General features: G+C 44.2%; 1 protein-coding gene across 9 annotated transcripts in view; it reads left to right on the forward strand.

The window, feature by feature from the left end:
* Positions 1 to 1,320: 1,320 nt before the first annotated feature.
* ZSCAN23 (zinc finger and SCAN domain containing 23) overlaps positions 1,321 to 23,056 on the forward strand; it is a 49,847-nt gene continuing 28,111 nt past the window's right edge. For 3 of the 9 annotated variants that reach the window (XR_573348.2, XM_008711519.2, XM_008711518.2), the window contains exons 1-6: positions 1,321 to 1,810; positions 7,682 to 7,712; positions 14,251 to 14,349; positions 16,894 to 17,399; positions 17,616 to 17,763; positions 18,104 to 18,729. Coding sequence is in view for 8 of the 9 variants with exons in the window: in XM_008711519.2 (XP_008709741.1) it covers positions 16,971 to 17,399; positions 17,616 to 17,763; positions 18,104 to 18,729 (1,203 nt within the window). In the remaining variant the exon portion in view is untranslated. Of the gene's footprint in view, positions 1,811 to 3,660; positions 3,680 to 7,681; positions 7,713 to 11,057; positions 11,162 to 14,250; positions 14,412 to 16,893; positions 17,400 to 17,615; positions 17,764 to 18,103; positions 19,691 to 23,056 lie in introns of those variants that run through there. The other 6 variants (XM_008711516.2, XM_008711512.2, XM_008711514.2 and 3 more) reach the window with 6 other exon arrangements.

The raw sequence follows: 23,056 nt of genomic DNA on the forward strand, positions 1-23,056 counted from the left end.
AGAATTATTCCACATGACTTGGAAGGATCTACCCGGCTGCAGGAGCTCTTCACATGTTAACCATTCAATAGTCACGATAACTGTCTGATGTTTGTACTATTATTCTTATTTTACAGAAAAGGAAAATGAGGCAGAGAGATATTAAGTAACTGGATCCTGTAGGCACTGCCCCAAGATGGGCCTCCTAGGCATGAAGATTATTTTGAGTTAAGGTTGCTGGAGGGGAGGTGGCCATGGGGGGGATGGGGTAATGAGTGATGGGCATTAAGGAGGGCAGTGGATGTAATGAGCACAGGGTGTTATATGCAACTGATGAATCACTAAATTCTACTCCTGGAACTAATACTACAGCATATGTTAACTATTTAATATAATTTAAATTAAAAAATTTTTTAAAAAGCAACTGAAACCCAGCAGATTCTTGAAAAGCTCTTTACCTCCCCTACGACTACCCCAAAAGAATTTAGATAAGAGGTCCTGCTCCAGGAAGAGAGCTGTCACCATGGATAACTACATTATGGTATGAACTAGGGGTGGTGGACAGAGAGGAACCCAGCAAGACCTGTTGGGTCAAGGTCCTCTATGTCTTTGAGTGGCCATGAAAACATTTGTTCACCATTTACTTTTTTCCATCGTCCTGAGGATTGCATTCCTTCCCTTTGAAGTCCAAGACCCCTACTAGGTTCTCCTTAATCGAGGATGACATTTATACCTCATTTTGCTTGACTGTCTTGGAATTTCATGTTTGTGTGCCTTTCCCGCTTGTATGCTATCAAATTTGATTTTCCCTGATTAATGTGCCCCCCCCCCCGCGCAGCTGCAAGCCCCTCACATCCGTCCAAGGCCCAGCCTGACTCTTCTCCAGCTCTCTGCCCCCACCCCCACCCCCGAGAGTGAACCAACTCCGTCCTGCGTGTCGCTCAGCTCTCGGTGCAAATCTCTGCCACTCTCGTCACCGGCGTAACACTCTGTCAGTTTGATTCTTAGTCGGCCTAAAGGACCTCGAAGGGGACAGGGTACTCTTGCCCCCCGACAACCGCGGCACAACACCAACAGGACGTCCGAGTCAAGCCCCGAGGCACCACACTTCTACACTTGCACAGAAACTCGCACGACCGCGTGAAGACTCGCGGGGAAGGGAATGCGGAAGAACGCACGCCGGGAGGGCTACACATGCCGCAGGAACGGGAGGGGCTGACGTGGGGATGGCGGCAGTGCAGACAGGAAGATAAAACGGGGCGTCGACTCCGGAAGGGGTTGGCTCGACACCGAATTCCCGGGCAACACGTGCGCGCCCTGCGACCTTACGCCGGCGCGAACCATAGAGACGGGGACTCCTAGAGGGGCACGGCGCACTTCCGGGAGCGGGGTTTCCGGGCTTCCGGGAGCGTGCGTCTGGCTTGTGGCCGCGGTCCCCGGGGCTCAGGGGGCCGCTCCCGCACGCGGGGTCGGCTCCTGGCCTCCGTGCCGCAAGAGTGAGGCCCCTCGGGCTGTCCGGGCGGCCGCGAACCATAGAGAAGGGGACTCCTAGAGGGGCGCGGCGCAGTTCCGGGAGCGCGGTTTCCGGGCTTCCGGGAGCGTGCACCTGTCCTGTGGCCGCGGTCCCCGGGGCTCAGGGGCCGCTCCCGCACGCGGGGTCGGCTCCTGGGCCTACGTGCCGCAGCCGTGAGACCTCGCGGGCAGTCCGGGCGGCCGGGCTGGTCTCTGGTGGACTCCCCACCCCCGGGCCCGCCTTGGCGGCTAGGGTCTGCGGCGCCGTCGCGAAGCGGAGGACTCCGGAGTGTAAGGAGGGTGGCTGTCCTGCAATCCGGTGGGTCCCTAACCTTACAGAAAACGGCTTTTCTCCAACCCCTGGGGTCGGAAGTGTTTCGGAACCCGAGTTTGGGGGGTTTTATTTAAAAGCATGGTGCTTGTGTGGTGTTTTGAATGCCTAGCTCCCCAGGAGTCCAGGGCGGCCCGTGTACACGCGTATTAGTAGTTGTGTCACGAAACATGACTGTTCACACTAAGACTATAAGCTTCATGTCATTTCAGCACAGGTTTTGTTACTGAACAAATCTGTTACCCTGAGTATGGCCTTCCAATGACTTAAGGGAAATACTGTTGGTTTTCAGAGCATGGAGGGAGTTCACGATTGTGGAAAAGGGGTTGTGGACCTGTTGTAGTTACTGTTTTCACTGCTGTGTTTGTGTAATCAGATTTGTTTATCACACAGCATAAAGTAAACAATTCCCGAACGAGGTTTGAGAAAGTGTTACAGTTAATGCATTTCATTCGTCTTCTTTCCAGCGTAGTTATTGACGACTTATACGTATCAAGCAAGATTGGCACCGCCTAGAGTGCGGTGTAGAGAACAAATAACGCACTGCTCACATTATCGTGGGGGTAACAAGTAGCAAGTAAGTGTATGACGTCAGGTGGTGGTGGGTGTCACAAAGAGCAATGTAGTAAGGGTCAGAGGGTGGTAGTGGTTGGAGAGCTACTTTATATAGGGCGCTCTAGAAATGTCTCTTTCAGGAAAAGATTTTTGAGCATGCTGTCATGAAAAGAAGGAATGTCCCATGCTAATATCTGGATAAGAGCATTCTGAGCAGGTGGAATGCATTGACAAGTCTAAAATTGAAGAGGATTTCACTGGAGTAGAGTGAGCACAGGAAGCGTTGGTAGGAAAAAGGTTGCTCTTAATTTCTAAAATAGTCTCATAAATTTTCATTAGCAAGAATGTCAGATCCTCAAATCATCTATATCACTGTTAGCAAAATTTCAAAAACCTCTTCTGTTGTGTTTTTCTTTAAGTGTCCTGGGCAGCCTTTAATAGTACGTAAAGATTTTCTTTTTTAACTGGTGGCAATTTTTCATTTTGATGCTGGTCTCTATTTTGTGATGGGGACTCTCCTTGGGGTGTAAAGCCATCTACAGGTACCCTTGCCCTGAGAGAAAATGGCTGCAGGTCTCATCATCCAGGCTGGAGAACAAGAAAGAACCTGGGATAGTAAAGGTGGAGGAAGATAACTTTTTTGTGCAAGAAATTGACTTGCAGAAGAACAGCCAGTCCCCTTAGGAGGCCTTCTGCCAGCGCCTCAGGCAGTTCTACCAGGAGACACCTGGGCCCTGAGAGGCTCTTCGAAGACTGCGAGAGCTTTGCCGACGCTGGCTGCGGCCCGAGACACACAGCAAGGAGCAGATCGTGGAGCTGCTGGTGCTGGAGCAGTTCCTGACCATCCTGCCCGAGGAGCTGCGGGCCTGGGTGCGGGAGCAGCATCCACTGAATGGAGATGAGGCTGTGTCTTCGTTGGATGATTTGGAGAGAGAGTTTGATGATCCGGGATTCCGGGTGGGAAGAGGTGTTCTGTGGTGGCAGTGTGCAGCATCTACTGGTAGGGTTCATAGGAAAGCAGTGAGGGCAGCCGTGAGCTTTTGTCCCCGTCATGCTTCATAGTTTCTGTTGGTTCCTTTTTCTGTCTCATCTCTCCTTCTTCTTCTTTTTTTTTTTTTTAAAGATTTTTTATTCATTTATTCGACAGAGATAGAGACAGCCAGCGAGAGAGAGAACACAAGCGGGGGAGTGGGAGAGGAAGAAGCAGGCTCATAGCGGAGGAGCCTGATGTGGGGCTCGATCCCATAACGCCGGGATCACGCCCTGAGCCGAAGGCAGACACTTAACCGCTGTGACACCCAGGTGCCCCTCATCTCTCCTTCTAAACCTGTTGAGTCCTTTTTCCCTGTCCTGTCTCTCCATGGGAAGTGTTTCCTAAGGTTTTACTTCTAGTTCTCACAATAGCGTCTTCCCAAGCCCTATGGTCCCTCCTTGTCTCCAGGGCACATCCCAAGCAGAGGGACAGGAAGTGCTCTGGGAGGAGGTGATGTCCCTGGGAGCTGCACCCTGGTCACCAAGTTATCAGCTCCAGCACATGGAGACCCTGCTCCAGCACGCCTCTCTGGAGTCTCATTCTGTACAAGAGAGAGGTGAAGAGAAAGAGTAGGAACCGATCTGGGAAGGTGGGTTAGGATAGCAGGCTCCTGCTTGGCCAATCAAAGCCATCCTTTACAGCTTAATCATGAGTGTGTCTACCCTGACCCTCACCTGAAATGCTCACTGTCTCATCTGCCTCTCTCTTTACAAAGTACAACCTTTATTCTTGGCCTCTTAAGCAAAAGGTTTTTATTTTATTTGTTTTTCACATACCCATCTTTGCTTTTTATTAAAGCACCGAATGATCACATCATCTTATTGCTTCTCCTTTACCATCTCCTTTACAGTTGTCTCCCCAGTGTCTTGCCCTACCGTCTGTCTCTTTAAGTTTTCTCGACCCATCAGGGATGAAGCCACCTTTAAAACCTTTCATGTTGACTGCATTTCTCCTATCTTTCCCCACATTAAATTCCCTCCTCTTTTCACACTGGTACCTTCCCCTACGTGTTGATCCAGTGTACATTTGGTACGTTTTCCTTTCCACATTCTCTACATGTCAAAGGTGCTTCCCATTTACAAAGCTACCCCCTCCTTACATCCCCATCTCCTTCACAGTCTGTCCAGAAAATAGCAGTAAAGTGACCAGAGCAGCCAAGAAATCAGTCCTTTTCCACTATTTCCTTTGAGTGCAGGTGGAATGCTCATTTTAATGAGTTTGATGGGACATTTATCTCCCTCAGGCCAAATTTCACTAAAACTGTGTTTTTCTATTGAATTCATAAAGGAATTCTGATCTTAGTTAATATAAGGTAATTACTGGTTTATACTGAATCTGCAAGCAATGTCCTATTTGGGGGAAGATTAAGACAAAGAATTTTCTTTCCAACCAATAGAATAAATACACTTTTGCCTTTCCCCTGTAACTGTATTTGAATGCAGTTTGAAGTACTCTTTATACACTTAGGTTTTTAACAAACGCTTTAATAATTTGTGCCCTTTTCATGGTAAAGATTGTTCCCATTATTCCCTTAATGAATACAACATAGGTTATTTATTCCAGAATATGTCTGTTTCACCTTTCCTCTCTAGCACTTTCCTTCCTTAATTGAGCTGAAGAAATATTTATCGATTGTTGGGGGGACATGACTAAAAAAGAGAAAAATGGTCCCTTGGGGTGTAATAGTCTATCAGTTCAAACAGGTGACATTTCCATTTTATTTACTTCTATATATGTCTAAAATTTTCCATAATAAAAAGCTTAAAAAGAAAGTGACATTTGAATGATCCATTTCCTATTTTAGATAGTGAGACCAAGCCTGAGACTGGGAAATTGGCTGGAAAGCAGGAAGTATCCAAGGGGTTGGAATCACAGAAGATGGTACTCTGTAGAATCTGCAGAGGCAGGAACATTTTCCGGAGGACCCATTTTGGAGACCTTCATGAACGCAAGGACAGGTTTGGCAGGCATCAAGGAAATTCAGAGGAAGGACAGCAACACAGGTGTGATCAGTGTGGGAAAAGCTTCAGGCACAGCGTCAGGCTAATTGGACATCAGAGAAGCCACACAAGGGAAAAGCCCTTCAGTGTCAAGAGTGTGGGAGAGCCTTTGCTCAAAACAGCTCTTTTTAAGCACCTCATAAATCACACCGGTGGAAAACTATCAGTGTCATCAGTGTGGTAAAAGTTTTAGTCGAGGCTCAGTCTTTATCAAACATCAGAGAAATCACACGGGGGAGGAACCATATGAGGGCAGTGACTGTGGTAAAACCTTCAGTAACAACACCGGCCTTGCTCGGCATCAGAGATATGACAGCTTAGTAAAACGTTACCAGTGCACTGACTGTGGGAAGCTTTCAGGGAAAGTTCAGACCTCACTCAACATCAGCAAATTCATGCAGGAGAGGAGCCCTATGAGTGTGATGAATGTGGACAAGCCTTCAGTGGAAGTTCTGACCTTAACAGATATCACAGAATTCACACTGGGGAGAAACCCTATGAGTGTGACGAGTGTGGGAAGGCCTTCCTTCTGAGCTCATATCTCACTGAGCTCCAGAGAATCCACAACAAAGAAAAACTGTACGTGTGTAGTAAGTGTGGAAAATCCTTTAAACAGAGGTCAGGTCTCTTTCAACAACAAAAAAACCCCCACAACTAATCAAAACTGCATTGCTTAAAATGTAAAAACGTTAGTAAAAATGTTGAGCAGCATTTGTTCCTGGCAGAATTTAGATGAGCTGGGTGAGACTCTTGGTATCTGTCACTTTCCCAATCTCCTGACATCACAGTATCCACAGATTACATTTCCCTCTTTCAGAATGAGCCAACCCCATTATCTGTTTCAGGGCCTGAAGGCTGGCTAATTAGAAGTGCAAAGCCTCAGAATGGCCACTTTCATCCTACTCACAATGAAAGTACACACAAGCGTACTATCCACTACACACTATGTGACCTTTTAGGCAAGTCACCCATGCTTTCTGGGCATCTGTGAATTATGGGATTAAAATACATAATATCTCAAAGGTCCCTTCCACCTCTAAAATTAAGTGGTTTTTTGTGAATACCAGCAACCCTCTATATTTAATTACTAAACATTCAAAGAGTGTCCTCCACAAATTTGTCCCAGGATTTCCAATGTTACTTTCCTTTACTGTCCTGCAGCAGCTCTGTCGTATTGGTCTCATTTTGCCTGGCCACCCCAAGTACACTCCAGCTTCCATGTCTTTGTCTTCCATTCTTCACCCCTCATGCCCTGAATGCCCTGTCTTCCTTTGTTGAAGAAGTTTTACATATGTCCGACTGTAACCCCATTTAGAATAAAGCTTTCTGAGTGTTGAGCCTCCCAGAGGTTGCATCACAGTGCTCATAATGTGCCACTAAAAATGGCGTGGCTTAAAGATTAATGACCCTGTTGAGTATCTACCCTTAAGATCATGACGTGAGCCAAAGGCGGACACTCAACTGACTGAGCCAATCAGGAGTCCCTAAAGGATATTTTTTAGAGAAAAAATTCCTCTAGATTCCTACCTTCCCAGTTTGAGAATTACTTTCACTTATTTACATTGTCTATTTGGAGAGATTTTTATACACACAGGGAGAGAGAGAACATAATTTTAGATGTGTTTCAAATTTTTCTGATCTGTGCTATTTTATCAATCACCCTTATTTAAATAAAACACTCTGTATTTCTATATTATCACCTTAGGGCTTGTATAATAATTTTAGGTTTCTTTTGACTTTAAAATGTATATATCTCCACCTCTGTCTATTTGAGAAACATTTCTGGAATAGCTGGGTAAGAAGATTATCATATATATGTATCTAAGTATTACTAGTAGCTCTATTTTTGTCTAATGGACACTGTGTTAAACTCGCAACAAAAGAAATGGCCCCTTTAAGACCCACATGCAAGGAGTCCTAGCTAAAGGATCCTTCAGGGCTAAGGAAGCTACCTAATCAGGAAATCTGGATTTAAGTGCCGGCTCTGCTGACCTCAGTCATGGAATATGCGTGTATTCAGCTTAGGAGATATACCAAAGAGTTTCCCCAAAATAATGTTACCAATTTACACTCTCATCAACAGCCTATGAAAGTTCTCATTGCTCCATAATCCTTGCTAACGTGTGGCTCTGTGAATCCTTTTTTTTTTTTTTTTAATCTACGAATGGACACTTGGGCTTCTTCCATAGCCTGGCTGTTGTAAATAATGCTGCAATAAACATAACGGTGCCTGTATCTTTTCAAATTAATATTTTTGTTTTCTTTTCACAGATACCCAAATGTGGAATTACTGCATCATAAGGTAATTCTGTTAATTTTTTGAGAAACTTCCATACTGTTTTCCACAGTGGTGGCACCAGTTTACGTCCCCACCAACAATTCACGGAGGGTTCCTCTTCCTCCACATCCTCACCAGCACTTGCTATATCTTGTCTTTTTGGTGTTGGCCCAGAGTGTGTGTGAAGTGATGTTGTGGTTTTGATCTGCATTTTCCTGATGATGAGTGATGTTGAGCGTCTTTTCACGTGTCGGCCATCTGTGTGTCTTCTGTGGAAAAATGTCTATTCATGTTTTCTGTCCATTTTTAATTGGATTATTTGGTGCTGAGTTGTATAAATTCTTTATCTATTTTGGATATTAACCCCTTATTGGTGCTGAGTTGTATAAATTCTTTATCTATTTTGGATATTAACCCCTTATTGGATATGTCACTTGCAAATATACTCTCCCATTCAGTATTTTGCTATTTTGTTGATGTTTTCCTTTGCTGTGCAAAAGCTGTTAATTTTGGTGTGGTCTTGATAGTTTAATTTTGCTTTTGTTTCCCTTGCCTAGGGAGATATATCTAGAAAAATGTTGCTGGCTCCAGTGTCAAGAAATTACTGCCTATGTTTTCACCTAGGAGTTCTATGGTATTGGCTCTCACATTTAGGTCTTTGATCCATTAGCTTATTTTTGTGTATGGTGTAAGAAAGTGGTCCGGTTTCATTCTTTTGCATGTAGCTGTTCAATTTTCCCAGCACCATTCATTGAAGAGATTGTCTTTTCCCCATTGGATATTCTTGTCTCCTTTGTCCACGGTTACCTGACTACGTACGTGTGGGTTTATTTCTGGGTTGTGTGTTCTGTTCCACTGATGTATGTGTCTCTTTTGTGCCGGCACCATAACATTCTGATTACTAGAAGTTTGTAGTATACTTTGAAATCTGGGATTGTGATACCTCCAGCTTTGTTCTTTTTCAAGATTGCTTTGGCTATTCAAGGTCTTTTGTGGTTCCATACAAATTTTAGTATTATTTGTTCCAGTTTTGAGAAAAATGTTGTTGGTATTTTGATAGAGATTGCATTAAATCAGTAGATTGCACTGAGTAGTATGGACATTTTAACGATATTGGTTCTTCCAATCCATGAGCATGGGATAGCTTTGCGTTTGCTTGTGTCATCTTCAATTTCTTCCATCACTGTTTCATATTTTTTGGAGTATACTATGAATCCATTTTAACAGGGATTTCAGCACTGGGGTTGTGGTTGCTTAAGAAATACATAATGACCTGTCATATTGACAAAATACAAAAGTCTGAGAACATAAGTTGGGGAGGCTGTTTGAAAACAGGCACTCTCACTTTGCTGTTGAGAGTACAAAATAATACAATGCTTGCAAAGATGCTTCCTTTTCTCTCTATTCCCTCCTTTTTCTTCATTGTTCATTGTAGCATTATTTGTTTAAACAAAATATTGAAAACAATCCGAATACCCATTCCTTACAGACTGGTTGGAAAAATTATAGTACGGCCACGTGTTGGAGTACTATGCCACTGCAAGCAAGCAAGCAAGCAAGCAATAAATAAATAAATAAATAAGGGATATTTCCATGAACAGATAATTTCCAGGTGTTTTTTTTTTTTTTTTAAAGATTTTATTTATTTATTTGACAGAGAAAGAGACAGCCAGCGAGAGAGGGAACACAAGCAGGGGGAGTGAGAGAAGAAGCAGCAGGTTCCCAGCAGAGCAGGGAGCCCAATGCGGGGCTCCATCCCAGGACCCTGGGATCAGGCCCTGAGCCAAAGGCAGAAGCTTAACGACTGAGCCACCCACGCACCCCATCCAGGTTATTTTAGTAGGTGATAAAGCAAGGTTCAAAAGAATGTATATAATATGGTAATTCATAGTGATAAAGAAGGTAAGTGCTTATTTTTGTAAGAGAAAAGAGAGTACAGAAGAGAGGAAGGAAGGGAAGGAGGAAGGAAAGACAGGATAAATTAAAACTAATGAAAATGGGGCATGATTATACAGTTGACACTTGAACAATGCAGGGGTTGGAGTACTGACCCCCATGCAGTCAAAAATCTATGTACAACTATTGACTCTCCCAAACTTAACCACTAACAGCCTACTCTTGACTGGAAGTCTTACCAATAACATAATTAGTAGATTTACACATACTTTGTATGTTGTATGTATAATATACTATATTCTTATAGTACAGTAAGCAAGAGAAAATAAAATGTTAAGGAAAATACATTTATAGAACTGTCCTGTATTTATTGAAAAGATCTGTGTATATGTGAACCTGCACAGTTCAGACCCATGTTGTTCAAGGGTCAACTGTAAAGGGTTAGGGATGGAAGCAGAGCTCTGGATATATCCTTTTATATCATTTACATTTTGAACTAAGTGTTTTTGCATGCTCAGAAAGGAAATGAAAAGGGATGAAAGGAAAACAAACCCTGAAGTAGAAAAACAAACAGAAATAGATGATCCTAACTGTTTATCAAGTTTATAACATAACTATAAAGAGAAAAGAATTCAAGTTAGTGTACGTATACAGTGCTCTGTATTCCCCCAATGGGATGTATTTCAAGAACCAATAATCCAAGCAAGCGGAGAAATTTTGAGCTCCACACAGCAGGTGTCTTGGTGCCGGTGATACCGGCGCAGTAAATTTGAAACCACTTTGTTTATACTGTAAGACAGCAAATTGAATGAACACACGGATGCTATTGCGAACCAGGTTTTCTGTGGGAAAAACAGAAAGGAAAAGGAAAAACAAACGTGCAATGGTGAAAATGAAAAAAAAAAAAAACCACAAAAACGAAACAAACAAAAAACTATGTGGATTTGTATTTGAACTGGAGACATTGTATAAAATCCTGCAGAAAATGTAATCATCGGTAGGGCCTAGAAGTATTGATATGTCCCAGTGCCAGTGAGCTTCTCTGTTGGTTTCTGTGTCCCATTCTCCAGGGAAAGGAATCAGAGCTTCATGGAACAATGGTAGATTCTAGGTCTAGAGCAGGACAAGTATAAAAGGAGCCTGGAATGTCTTGTGCAATTAGGTAAAATGCACAAAAACTGTTTGGTGGATGACAACTAACAAACGCGGGAGTAATGCAAGTCCGTTTTCTCATTTGTTTAATGGGGATAATTGCACCTAGCCTACAGGGTTGCTGTTTAGAATGAATGAGTTAATACGTGCACAGCTCTAAGCGGGCTGTTATTACATTTGCCCCCCTGGGGGACAGCCTGCCTCCCCGCGCATCACTCCACTGGAGAGGAGATTCCGCGAGGCGATCACAGAGGCGTGAGACCTCCGGGTTGCTAGAAGGAACGCGGCCGGAAGCGCTGTCCCCGGGAGGCGGTCCGCGTGACGCACTTCCGGCCTTTGTAGCCGGTCTTTCCTCACGCTACGGTTGTCAAGGACTCGGAGGTGGTGCGGTGTGGCCGGGTGGCCTCTCGTCCCACGGATGCCCGGTGAGCTTCGGAGTCGGGCTCCGCCGAAGGCCTTCGAAGGGGCCGGTGTGGGATGTGGGGCGGCGGCCCGGACCCGCCCCCGCCCCGGGGTCTCTTCCCAGCCCGTCCACCGCCTGTCCCGGGGCCCCGGCCGCTCGGCGCTCTCCCCGTCGGCCTCCTCGGATGTTTTCCCGCGTCCGGCGGGCTCTGCTGGGGACCCCTTGAAGCGATGAGCGGGGGGCGTTTCATAATCCGCCGCAGCATCTCGTAGTCTGGTCTACCGACGGCAGAGGCTCTTGCCTGGTGTCCATTTTCCTTTTTGTAGCGAGTGTTTAAATAGCAGTTGTTATGTTCCAGGCAGGCGTTGTTGAAAGCACTTCCCAAATATTAACTAAGTCACTTCTCATAACTCTAGGAAGTAGGCACTGGTGTTATGTAAGCTCCCCCGCTCTTCCCCCTTTTTTAACATCGAGGGGAAAAAATGAGGTCAAGTACCTTTCCCGGCGTCATGCAGCTGCTGTCATCAGGGTGCGAATCCAGGCTGTCTGGCTCGAGTCTGTTTGCTGCCCTGACTCTGCATTAGCGTTACAGCCACAACCCGGGAGGTTACTTCTCTCTCTCGAATCTGATATGCACCTTTTGGACCTCAGTAGTCTTGGGCTTCTAGTTAGGATTTAAGATTGGAGAAGAATAGATCTGAAGAGGTGTGTATTTTTGAGAGTATGTCTGCAAACTTGGTGAAACCGCTATTTTATTTGTGTGTTCACCTGTGTAGTGCACGTTTCCGCACCCTTTCACCCACGTTGGGCTTTGGGCAGCAGAGAACATGACCTTGTCCCCAGGGGTAGGTAGCAGCGATTGACTAAGCCATCTTAAACCAAAAATTGCACATTATCTCTTTAGAAGGTGGTTAATTTGCAAGCTTATTATGTGCCAGGCTTTGTGCAAAACGAGTTTATCTGCATTATCATTTACTACCTGTGACAACTTCGCAAAGTAGCTGTCCTCGTTTTGTACATGAGACAGGGTCAGAAAAATCAATCAGGTAACTTGCCCAGGATCACACTGTTAGTAAGTCAGGATTCACAACTAGACCTGCTACCTCATACTATTCTACTTATTGCAGATAAATAGGAAAGATAAGAGCTATGTTGTGTGTGTGTGTGTCTGCGAGCGCGCACACCCGTGCCTGAGATTGAAGATGGACAGAGAAGGTCTGAAAGAATCCATTCTAATTTTTAACAGTGCCTGCTTCTGTTGAAGGACTTCTTTATTCTGTACGTTTTGGATTTTTTTTTTTTTTAATGTGAGAAGTAACCACAGGATAGATTGTGACTGAGGGTAAAAGGTGGGGCTCATGATATAAGAGCTGGAAGGAGAAAAAGGGTGGACGGAACAGACAAGGAAGACCTCAGAGGATGTGAGAGTCAAATCAAGGTGCAAAGATTGGGTGGGGTCTGGTTAAGTGCAGAAGGCAAGATCGTAGGCATGGAACACGATGAGGAAAGCCTGATGAAACAATAGTGAGAAGAAAAGCCTAAGTGAAGCCGCAGTTTTAGCACGTGGAATAGAGGAAAACAAGAGTGGACCCCACAATTGAAGCTAGAGTTGTGACTGGTCTTGAGCCAGGCTTGGGAGTGTGGGGATGCGTCCAGTAAGTACTGGGGGGCCTTAGATGGTGACATCGGAGGGGAGAGCGTGGGGATACGTTATGATAAAGACACATTTGTATTGCGTGCTGCTTGGTCTTCACCTACATGCCTGTCCTTGGTAAAGAGCATTTTTCCTTGAGAGTCATAGTAGATTTGGGGATATTGAGCTTTCTGGGGCTCTAGGAGAAACCAGCTTTAAAATGCAGATTTTTTTTTTAAGCGTGAGAGATTATTATGCTAATTATATACCTGGCAGGTACAGATGATCCCCAACGACGAAGGATGATTTTTCAACTTAACAATGATGGGAAAGTGATTCACGTTTAGTACTACAAATTCTGAGTTTTGATCTTTTCTTGAGAAAAAATTATGAGAAACAACTGATAAACATACAGCCATTCTGTTTCTCACTTTCAGTACAATATTCAGTAAAGTACATGAGATTTTCAACACTTGATTACAAAATAGGATTTGTGTTAGACAATTTTGCCCGACTATGGGCTAATGTAAGCATTCTGAGCACATGTAAGGTAGGTGAGGCTGAGCTATGATGTTTGGTGGGTTCGGTGGGTTCAGTGCACTTTCAAAGTGTGATATTTTCAATTTTGATGGGTTTATGAGGACATAACCCCATTGTAAGTTGAAGAAGACCTGTGCAATGGGGTGGTGAACCTAAAAGAGATTAAATACTGTTTGTGACCAGGAGGGCAGGGTTATAAAACATTTGGGAAGCGTTTTAGAGGCACTGGGTTCAAAGAGGAGCTACAATGTGCTGCTGTGAGGCAGTGGGATTTTAGGCCACCAGACAGAAGCAAAATGAGGAGAGGAAAGCAAAAGGGAGCCTAGGCTGTACAGATAATAGAGAGGATTGATCGTAGTAAAACTGAGTTAAAGATTTGAAACACCATATAGCAGAAATGATTTTTTATGAGCAGAGCTCAAAGCTTTAGCTGCATTTTCTGTGAATAGAAAATCTTTGAGTTAAAACGAGAGTGGAGGGCAACAAATAAGAAAAAGACATTTTTCAGGGCCTAGAAAGTTGACAAAGCAGGAGGGCACAAGTAGCTGTTTAATCCTTTGAATGCATGCTCTGTTAATTGAGTGACTGAGAGCACACATTCTTCATTGCCCTATTTGATATTTGCACCCAGAACTGCCTCACCCTAGAGCAAACTCTGCAGACCGTACTTTATGCCCCCATCATTGCTGCCTGGATTATGAGATAGCTTCTCTTCCTGCTTCCACTTCTTAAAGTCTGTTGTCACAGTGGCCAGTTATACTTTTATAGTAAAACTTTAATTTTACTTTTTAAGTAAAATTTGGCCACCCCTCTGCTGAAAACCTCTGATGGCTCTCCACATGTCTTAGACTAGAGCAGAGTCCTTACAGTGGTATCTCAGTCTGTTCCCAACCTGGCTTTATCTCCCATCACTGTACCTTTCACTTTCTCTTTTGTAGCCACATCGTTTGTCCAACTGGCCGTTCCTGGAAGAATCCAGGCATGCTCCTACCTCCAAGGACTCAACCTTCCCTTTGCACGGAACAGTCCATCTCCAGGTAGTCACTGACTGCTGCTCACCTCCCTCAGGTTTCTGCTCAAACTTTACCTTCTCGACAAGGTAAAGATCCCTGAGTCCTCCATACAGAGACCTTTCTTTCCCCTGCTCCCTATCTCCTTTACCTTCATTTTTCTCTGTAGGATTTATCACTGTTTGACATCTGTTTCATTACTGTCTGTGCCTGTCGGCTCCTTCCTTCGTCCTGTTCCCTTCTTCTGCGGACGTACAGGAGAGAGAGGGGTGGTGGTTGCGACTGAATTCTGAAGTCGATTTGCTGGGTTGGAAATGCAGCGTCATCGCTTACTGTGTGTGAGACCTTGGGCAAACGACTGAAACTCTTTGGGCCTCGGTTTTCTCATCTGTTAATATGTGTGTGATAACAAAACCTTGCGGTTTTTTCAAGGAGTCTGTGAGTTAATATATGTAAAATATCTAGTACGGTGCCTGGTACCTTAAAAGCAATATAAATGTCAGCTGTTATTGATATTGTGATTAGAATGTAAATTCCATTAAAGTAGGGACTTTGTTTTGTTGGCCACTTATCTCTAGTGCCTAGAACAGTACCTGGAATATAGTAGGCTCTGAATAAGTATTTGCTAAATGAATGAGTGGTGTGTGAGAAGGTTTGAAAGAAAAAGATAATATGGAACTCAAAGTGATAGGGAGTCAGCACCAAGAAGAGTTGGGGGGGAAATAAGAGCTCAGAGATCCTGTCCTTGGAGGGAAAAACCCTCTTGACTCTTCCTGGGGGTGGCGACTGTAGAGGTCAACGAAGTCACGAGTGTTAGAGATTTGTGGGGGGATAATGTTCACAGGTTACCCAGAAGGATGCTTCCCCACCCCAGTGGTTTTCCCTGCTTGGTAAGTATAACTGATAGTGGCAATATGGATTGAACGTTCTTGTAGTGTGAGCCGTGTCCAGTCATAACTTAGATACACTGTCCTTAGTTTTTTTCTTATTTTGCAGTGCATGCCAATACCTAAGAATAGTGTTGGGTTACACTTACGGTGAATTATAATCATTTTACTTAGATTTGGAACATTTATAAGGCTATAGGTCATGGCTCATGTGGATCTTGAAGTCTGTGTGGTGGACTATGACCAGGGTTTTTTGCTTTGGGGTTTAAAAAAAAAAAGCAGGATTTTAAAAATAGTAGTATGTGTCACATAATTCAGGATTCATAGTGTTTTGTGAAATTATTATTATTTCTGTTACTTTGTGTGTGTATCTCATGCATACATACATTCATGTGCACGTGTATGTGCGTGTTCTGGGTCTCAGTATAAAATGTTTCTTTCTCTTTTTTTTCGTTATAAAATATTTCTTAGGGTCCTGGTCAAAATCACTAGGCTACATAATATTCTTTCAGAAAATTGCTTTCATGGGGACACCTGGGTGGCTCAGTCGGTTAAGCATCTGCCTTCACCTCAGGTCATGATCCCGGAGTCCTGGGATCAAGTCCTGAGTCAGGCTCCCTGCTCAGCAGGGAGTCTACTTCTCCCTCTCCCTCTCCTTCTGAGTGTTCTCTCTCTCTCTCAAATAACTAACTAACTAACTAAATAAATAAATAAATCTTAAAAAGAAAAGAAAATTGCTTTCATTACTTACTATCCTGGTTAAAATTTTATCGTAAGCTTTAAGTGGTCATAGACACTTGTCTCTTTATGAGCACTAATTTTATTTTACACACAGTTACCCACTCTCCATCCTCAAGGGGATTAAAAATTAAGCAATTTCCAAGAAATTAAAGGACAAGAAACAGCTCAAAGGGGGCGCCTGGGTGGCTCAGCCGTAAGCGTCTGCGTTCCGCTCAGGTTATGATCCCAGGGTCCTGGGATCAGGCTCCCTGCTCAGCGGGAAGCCTGCTTCTCCCTCTCATACTCCCCTTGCTTGTGTTCCCTTTCTCGCTGTCTCTCTGTCAAATAAATAAATAAATCTTAAAAAAAAAAGAAAAGAAACAGCTCAAAGTCTACCTCTGTTTTAAAATATCAGAATCAATATTTCTTTCATTTTAATACCTCTGACTCAAGACCAGTTCAGTTGGCTACTTTCTGATTCTTTTGCCATAGTGTTTTGATCACTAGGATCCATTTTGTTTCCCTTTTCTCCTATTCTTGGCGTCCTCTATGACCACTTGGCACCAAAATGCTCGTTTACCTCCATTCAGCTGAAAATTTACTCTGAGTCTCCTCTTTCAATTCAAATGGAAACCCTGTGTGTTTCAGCTGATTTATTTGAGCTTAATTCATTCAGGATGATCCAAATGGTCCCTTCTTTTGATAAAACTCTGTGTGTGTGTCTGTGTGTCTGTCTGTGTGTGTGTGTGTCTGTGTTGGGACCGGGGTTGGTGGGGAGAGGTGTTTTTTTCCTGCTTTCCTTCCAGTGTCACCTGCATCAGAATTTGCTTAGTCCTTAGCATTACTCGTGCATTCAGTGTTCTTCACTAGACAGTGACTGCTTTTGTTACACAGACTCCCCGTGCCTACCAGCAGAAAAGATTTTCTACATTTTAGTATTTTTTTCTCTGCAATTATTTTTTAGATTTTGGGATTTCCAGGAGAAAAGCTCAAAGAGGAATCATCAAGAATAGACTCTTTTTCTGAAGAGTTAAGCCTAAGATGGCCACAGCCTTGGCCCTTCAGACTTCAGAGATGCAGGAAGGACTTCAGACAGTAAAGGTAGAAGAGGAAGAGGGGGATTGTGCCTGTGGGCAGGAATCTGGCCTGTCGAGAGATAACCCTCATACCAGAGAGATCTTTCGTAGACGATTCCGGCAGTTCTGCTACCAGGAGACTCCCGGGCCCCGCGAGGCGCTGAGCCAGCTCCGGGAGCTCTGCCGTCAGTGGCTGCGGCCCGAGACCCACAGCAAGGAGCAGATCGTGGAGCTGCTGGTGCTGGAGCAGTTCCTGACCATCCTGCCCGAGGAGCTGCAGGCCTGGGTGCGGGAGCACCGCCCAGTGAGTGGGGAGGACGCGGTGACTGCGCTGGAGGATCTGGAGAGGGAGCTGGATGAGCCAGGAGAGCAGGTGGAAGATGGGAGAACGGAGGTTTGTACCTGCAGGAGCAAGGGTGAGGTTTCAGTGCAGCAAGAGGAAGAGGAGGAGGATTTCTTTGTGCCTCACATGGTCTATTGTGGGCTGTCCATCTCTCTGCCTCTTGTCGCCAGTTTCTTGGTGGTATTTTTCCTATACAGTGGACCTGGGAAGGCCGCCTTACAATGTGTCTCTGATATTTGATTTGTGACTGTCCTTAATTTCCACCAGGTCCCAACCTATGCTTGTGAACAGGGAGAGTTTGCGAAGGAGAAAGCAACTCGGGGAGCAGCCCAGGAGTTGTCAGGTGGCCCGCTCCAGCCGTTGGAAGAGCTGCCTCCGAGCAGTTCGCGAGAGCTGTGCCCGGTTCAGGAGATCGGTGAGGATCAGAATTGCCTCGGGAGGCCTCCCTCACTCCCTGAGTGTCCATCCGTTCAGCACATCTGTTCAGTGTGTGCTGTGCGTCAGGCCATGTGTTTGGTCCTGGGGATTCCGTGACAAGCAAGGTAGACATGCTCCCTGCCCTCAGGAAGCTCGCAGCTTGGCAGGAGAGGCAGACAGCACACGAGCAGTTACAGTTCAGCGTGTCTTCTCCCTGAGGGCAAAGTAAAAGTAAACAGAAACCGTGGTTATTCGTCCCCTGCCACCCACTCTCCCGGCTGGTTTTTCCCTTTTTCCTTTGGAAATGTAATATTCACGTGATCCACAAATTATTTCAGGTCATGAGGCTGGGACTTGGAACGTGGAGTTAGCCCCACAGAGGGAGCTTTGTAAAGAAATGAGATCTCTTGTGGAAGTACCCGAAAAACTGAATGGTGATATTACTCAGATGCCTGAACGTGGAGACGACTGTGACCACGAGGGCAGATTGGAAAGGCAGCGGGCAAGCTCTTCCGTGGAGAGACCCTATATCTGTGGTGAATGTGGGAAGAGCTTCACCCAGAATTCCATCCTTATCGAGCACCAGAGAACCCACACGGGGGAGAAGCCCTACGAGTGCGATGAGTGTGGGCGGGCCTTCGGGCAGCGGTCAGGCCTGTTCCAGCACCAGAGACTCCACACCGGGGAGAAGCGCTACCAGTGCAGCACCTGCGGCAAAGCCTTCAGTCAGAACGCCGGGCTCTTCCATCACCTCAGGATCCACACGGGGGAGAAGCCCTTCCAGTGCGGTCAGTGCAGTAAGAGCTTTAGTCGACGTTCTGTCCTCATTAAGCATCAGAGAATTCACACTGGGGAGAGGCCTTACGAATGTGAGGAATGCGGCAAGAACTTCATTTACCACTGCAACCTCATTCAGCATCGGAAGGTCCACCCCGTGCTGGGTCCAGCCGGCCCCTTGGAACAGGTAGGGCAACATTTCCCGACGTCAGGCTACTAGCGCGGTCGCAGGGTAGGCTCTTACTTTGTCCCTGAAGCAAGGTAATGGTAAAAAATAGTTTAATCCTCTTGAGGAGGAAGCTCCAAGGAGAGCCAGTGATATTGTCCGTACTTTTATGCTGAGAGAAGCATAATATCTTAAGTACATCTGTCAGGATCTGACAAGTCAACAACACCCACACTTTGCAATACTGAGTCTTGTTGTGTAGACTTTATCAACATAGTCTCCAGTCTCACACGCTCCTGTGCAAAAAGTTTTCTAGGTGTACTTCAGGAGAACTTCATCCTAGTTTTAAGAAACTTTTAAAAGAGGTTTTTAAAAATTATATGCTGTGTGAAATTATGTTAAATGAGTATTTAAAAACTAATTTAAAAATAATTGCAGTAAAACCTGTAATGTAAACGATTCGACTCTTTTCTGTTTTCATAAAATATCATTTGCTTTTTGACCTACAACAGGGGGCAGATGAATCCTCCCATAAATACACAAAAGGCTTTTCCCTATAGGAGAACTCTGTAGAGTTCCAGTAACTCGGCCTCCGGTTAGGATCTAAGGAATTGAAGCAACCGTGTGTTACTAGTAGCTCAGTGGCTAGACGTAGCTGATACTGCTCCAGATTTTAAATTTGTGCGGACCAAGAAACTTAGCTAAAAATCTGATATCTCACTTCCGATCTTTGTTATGAAAATATAGGCCTCTTTGCATTTTTCCTGTGACTTACAAGTGTTTGCAGTTTTTGCTTTCTTTCTTTAACCTTAGTTATGGAGAATTTCAAACACATACAAAAAGAGAAAAGTATGATCAGTCTTCCATGTTGATTGTTTTTTATAAGCTCCAGGCTTCTCAGCATTACCTGCTGATTACCACCAAGGTCATGCATAAAAAAACTTCTTTCCCTTAGCAGTTATTGAGTGTTTCCTTTATACTTAAGCCCAGGACACACACAAAGGAAAATCTCTGGAGATGACAATCTGTATCTGAGTACCAAATACACAGCAGATCACTCAACAATAATAGAAACACTGTAAGGGACCTTAGAGATCACTTCTCTGTCCCCTTACATGATTGATGCAGAAACGGAGGCTCTGGGAAGTAGCTGTAAGATCATACGGACAGCTGGTTAATGGAGCTGGAGCTGGAGCTAGAACCCTGTCTTCTAGCTCCTTGTGCTCTTTCTACTAAGCCACTGGAGGCATTTTATCTCCAAACAGAAATTACTAGCATATGGAACTTAGAAGATTTAGAAGGCACCGAGCTTTTGCTTTTTAGCTCAACAAAGCCTCCCATCTGTGTGTTTCAATAAATGCACAGCTCCTCTGTTCAGTTTACAGTGGAGTTCCAGGAAAGACTCACCACTTACCCCTCATTTGGGGCATTTTATTTTTAAGTGATCTCTACACCCAACGTGGGGCTCAAACTCACAACCCCAGGATCAAGAGCTGCGTTCTCCACTGACTGAGCCAGCCAGGCAACCCAATTATTTTTAACCTTTAAATTTTAACTTACTTAGAGGGACTTTTCAAGAAGGGTAACTCGTTCTTCATCCGACTCAAGTATCAGAACAACATTAAAAAGGGAGCCTATCTTTTCCCTTATAGGTAGCCATTTCTCTAGTATCTTACATATCTTCAGTGTTTCTTTATGTAAATACAAGAAAACGTGAATACATATCACCTTATTTCCTCTATTACCCAGAAAGATGGCCTCCCGTTTACACTGTGCTACCCCTTGCCGTGTTCGCCAAACAGTACAGTCCTTAGAGTAACAGAGCTTCCTTGTTCTGTTTACGAGTGGACAGTATTTCATCTGTTGGGGCTCCACAGTTTTTAACACATTCCCGTAGATGTACAATCTCTATTTTAAAAGGTCGCAAATTGTTTCATTCTTCTCCCAAATGTGGTTCAAGCCAAATTCTGTTTAAAAACAACAGCTTCCACATGAGCTAGGAAACAGGGTTTGGGCAACTAGAGTTGTACCTAATTCTTCTGCAGAGAAATGCAGAAGTGATGGCGGTGGTTTTCAGTCTTGTGTATTTGGCTCTATTATGTATCCTAGTCATAATATTTCAAACCATTTCTGTCGCCATTTGTGGCTAATTGTAGGTCTTATCAAAACTCTTACATTTTCTCAACAGTGTATTTTACTGTGTGTTGAGGTTAAATTATTTCCAAAAGAAATACATATGGATTTTAAAGTGAAGTTAAGGAAAATATAGTAGACAAGTTTGAAATAAAAATCAGCTTCTCCAGTAATTACATACTCCATGTAGTAATATAATACATATGCTATTATAACCTGAGTTCGTAAGTACCTCAGACGCCGCTGCATATGCCGGAGCAGCATGTTTGGGTAATTCGATTATATCAGCTCTTAAAAGATTTAAAATATGAACAGATCAGGATTTTAAAGGCTGTATTTCTAATGGACTGTTTTTACACCTACAGTTGAAGATTGGATGTTTGGTTTGTTTTGTGCTTGTCTTCTTGTTTTGTTTTGTTCACAGCTTCTCAAAAATTCTAAATTTTCTCAACAACTGGTGAAATACCAAGAAACAAAAGCTCTCATATATGCTGTAGAGACATACACCACTTAGAATGCAGTGATGGTTGACATCATTAAATGACTTACAGTTCACCAAACTAACTACTTGTTCTCTGATACTAATTGTTCTAATTCACTTATGCTAATTCTCTTATCTAGGGTGCACATTTGTCATTACTTGATCACTGATGTTTGCCGTAGCCTGTGGATAATGGCCTGTAGGGCCGCACACTGTTTCTGTCTCAGTTGTCTCCCTTTTACATTCCTACGTTACCCTCACTTCTCTCTTTTCTGTGTCTACCCTGGCTCTTCTTATTCAACCCATGAAGTCTCTGGCATTGATCTCCTTTCAGGTGATCCGTAAACCAGTAGCCATCCCTCCCTGTGCCTTTGAAAGTCCAATCTGAAAGAGTAGTCAATTTTATGGCTGAGCAAGGTGTAAGAAATACTGATTCATATCCAGTTATGGTTCTTGGGGGATGGTCCAGCACCGCTCTGAGGACTGTTAGGAGATTGGACACTGTATGTCAAGAAATGGCTGAGAATTTTGCAACCAGAATCTGTCTAGGGCTGTGGGTATAAGAGCCCTGAAGACACTATTTCACTGTAATTTTTATTTGAAGGTCAGGACTCAAGGAGAACCAAGTCTCTGTCCACATTTTATATTTGGAAATGACTCCTGTTTTCTATATCTGACAATACTTTTCCTTTAAAAAACATAATTTATAGTAGAACATTGTTTTAGATTTTTCCTATAAGACAAAAGTTATTTCTGAGGATATTTTAAAATACAAGTATATCTAAAGTCCAGGCCCCTGGGTGGCTCAGTCAGTTAAGCATCTGCCTTCAGCTCAGGCCATGATCCCAGGGTCCTGGGATGAGCCCCATGTTGGGCTCCCTCCTCAACTGGGATTTTGCTTCTCTCCCCCCCCAACTCATGCTTGCTCATTTCTCAAATAAATAAAATCTTAAATATGTTTTCTTTTCTTTTCTTTTTTTAAAAGATTTTATTTATTTATTTGACAGATCCAGCGAGAGAGGGAACATAAGCAGGGGGAGTGGGAGAGGAAGAAGCAGGCTCCCAGTGGAGCAGGGACACCAATGAGGGGCCCGATGCCAGGACTCTGGGATCACACCCTGAGCTGAAGGCAGATGCTTAACGACTGAACCACACAGGCGCCCCTTAAATATGTTTTCTTTTAATTTTTTTAAATTTTGTTTATTAGAGAGAGTACAAACAGAGCAGAGGCTGAGGGAGAAGCAGACTCCCCACTGAGCAGGGAGCCCCGATGTGGGGCTCGATCCCAGGACCCTGGAATCATGACCCTAGCCGAAGGCAGGCACCCAACTCACTGAGCCTCCCAGGTGTCCCTAAATAAATAAAATCTTAAAAAAATAGTATATCTAAAGTCAAAATTATAAAATATGAAGTACTTTCTCAGGAGCAGTTTTGAAATATAAAATCTATACTAGTATACGTGTGTGTCGGTTAAATGTTGAGTTAGAAGTTGGGAGAAAAGTAGATTATTTGTAGAAGGACATGGAGGATAGAGGAAGGTGTTTTAGGCAGAGGGAACAGGGTGAGGAAGGCCCAACTAAGGTATGCTCAAGAGCCAGGCGTTTTCCAGTTTGGCCAGGTCATGGAGCTCCTGCAAGGAAGCGCAGGAGTGGGGGCCAGGTTGAGAGGGCCTTGAACACTTTGCTGTGCGTTTGGTCTTTGTTTGGTAAGCATAATGGGGTCACTGAAAGTATT

This window comes from Ursus maritimus, unplaced genomic scaffold, assembly GCF_017311325.1.
Source record: "Ursus maritimus isolate PB19 unplaced genomic scaffold, ASM1731132v1 scaffold_30, whole genome shotgun sequence".
NCBI lineage: Eukaryota > Metazoa > Chordata > Mammalia > Carnivora > Ursidae > Ursus > Ursus maritimus.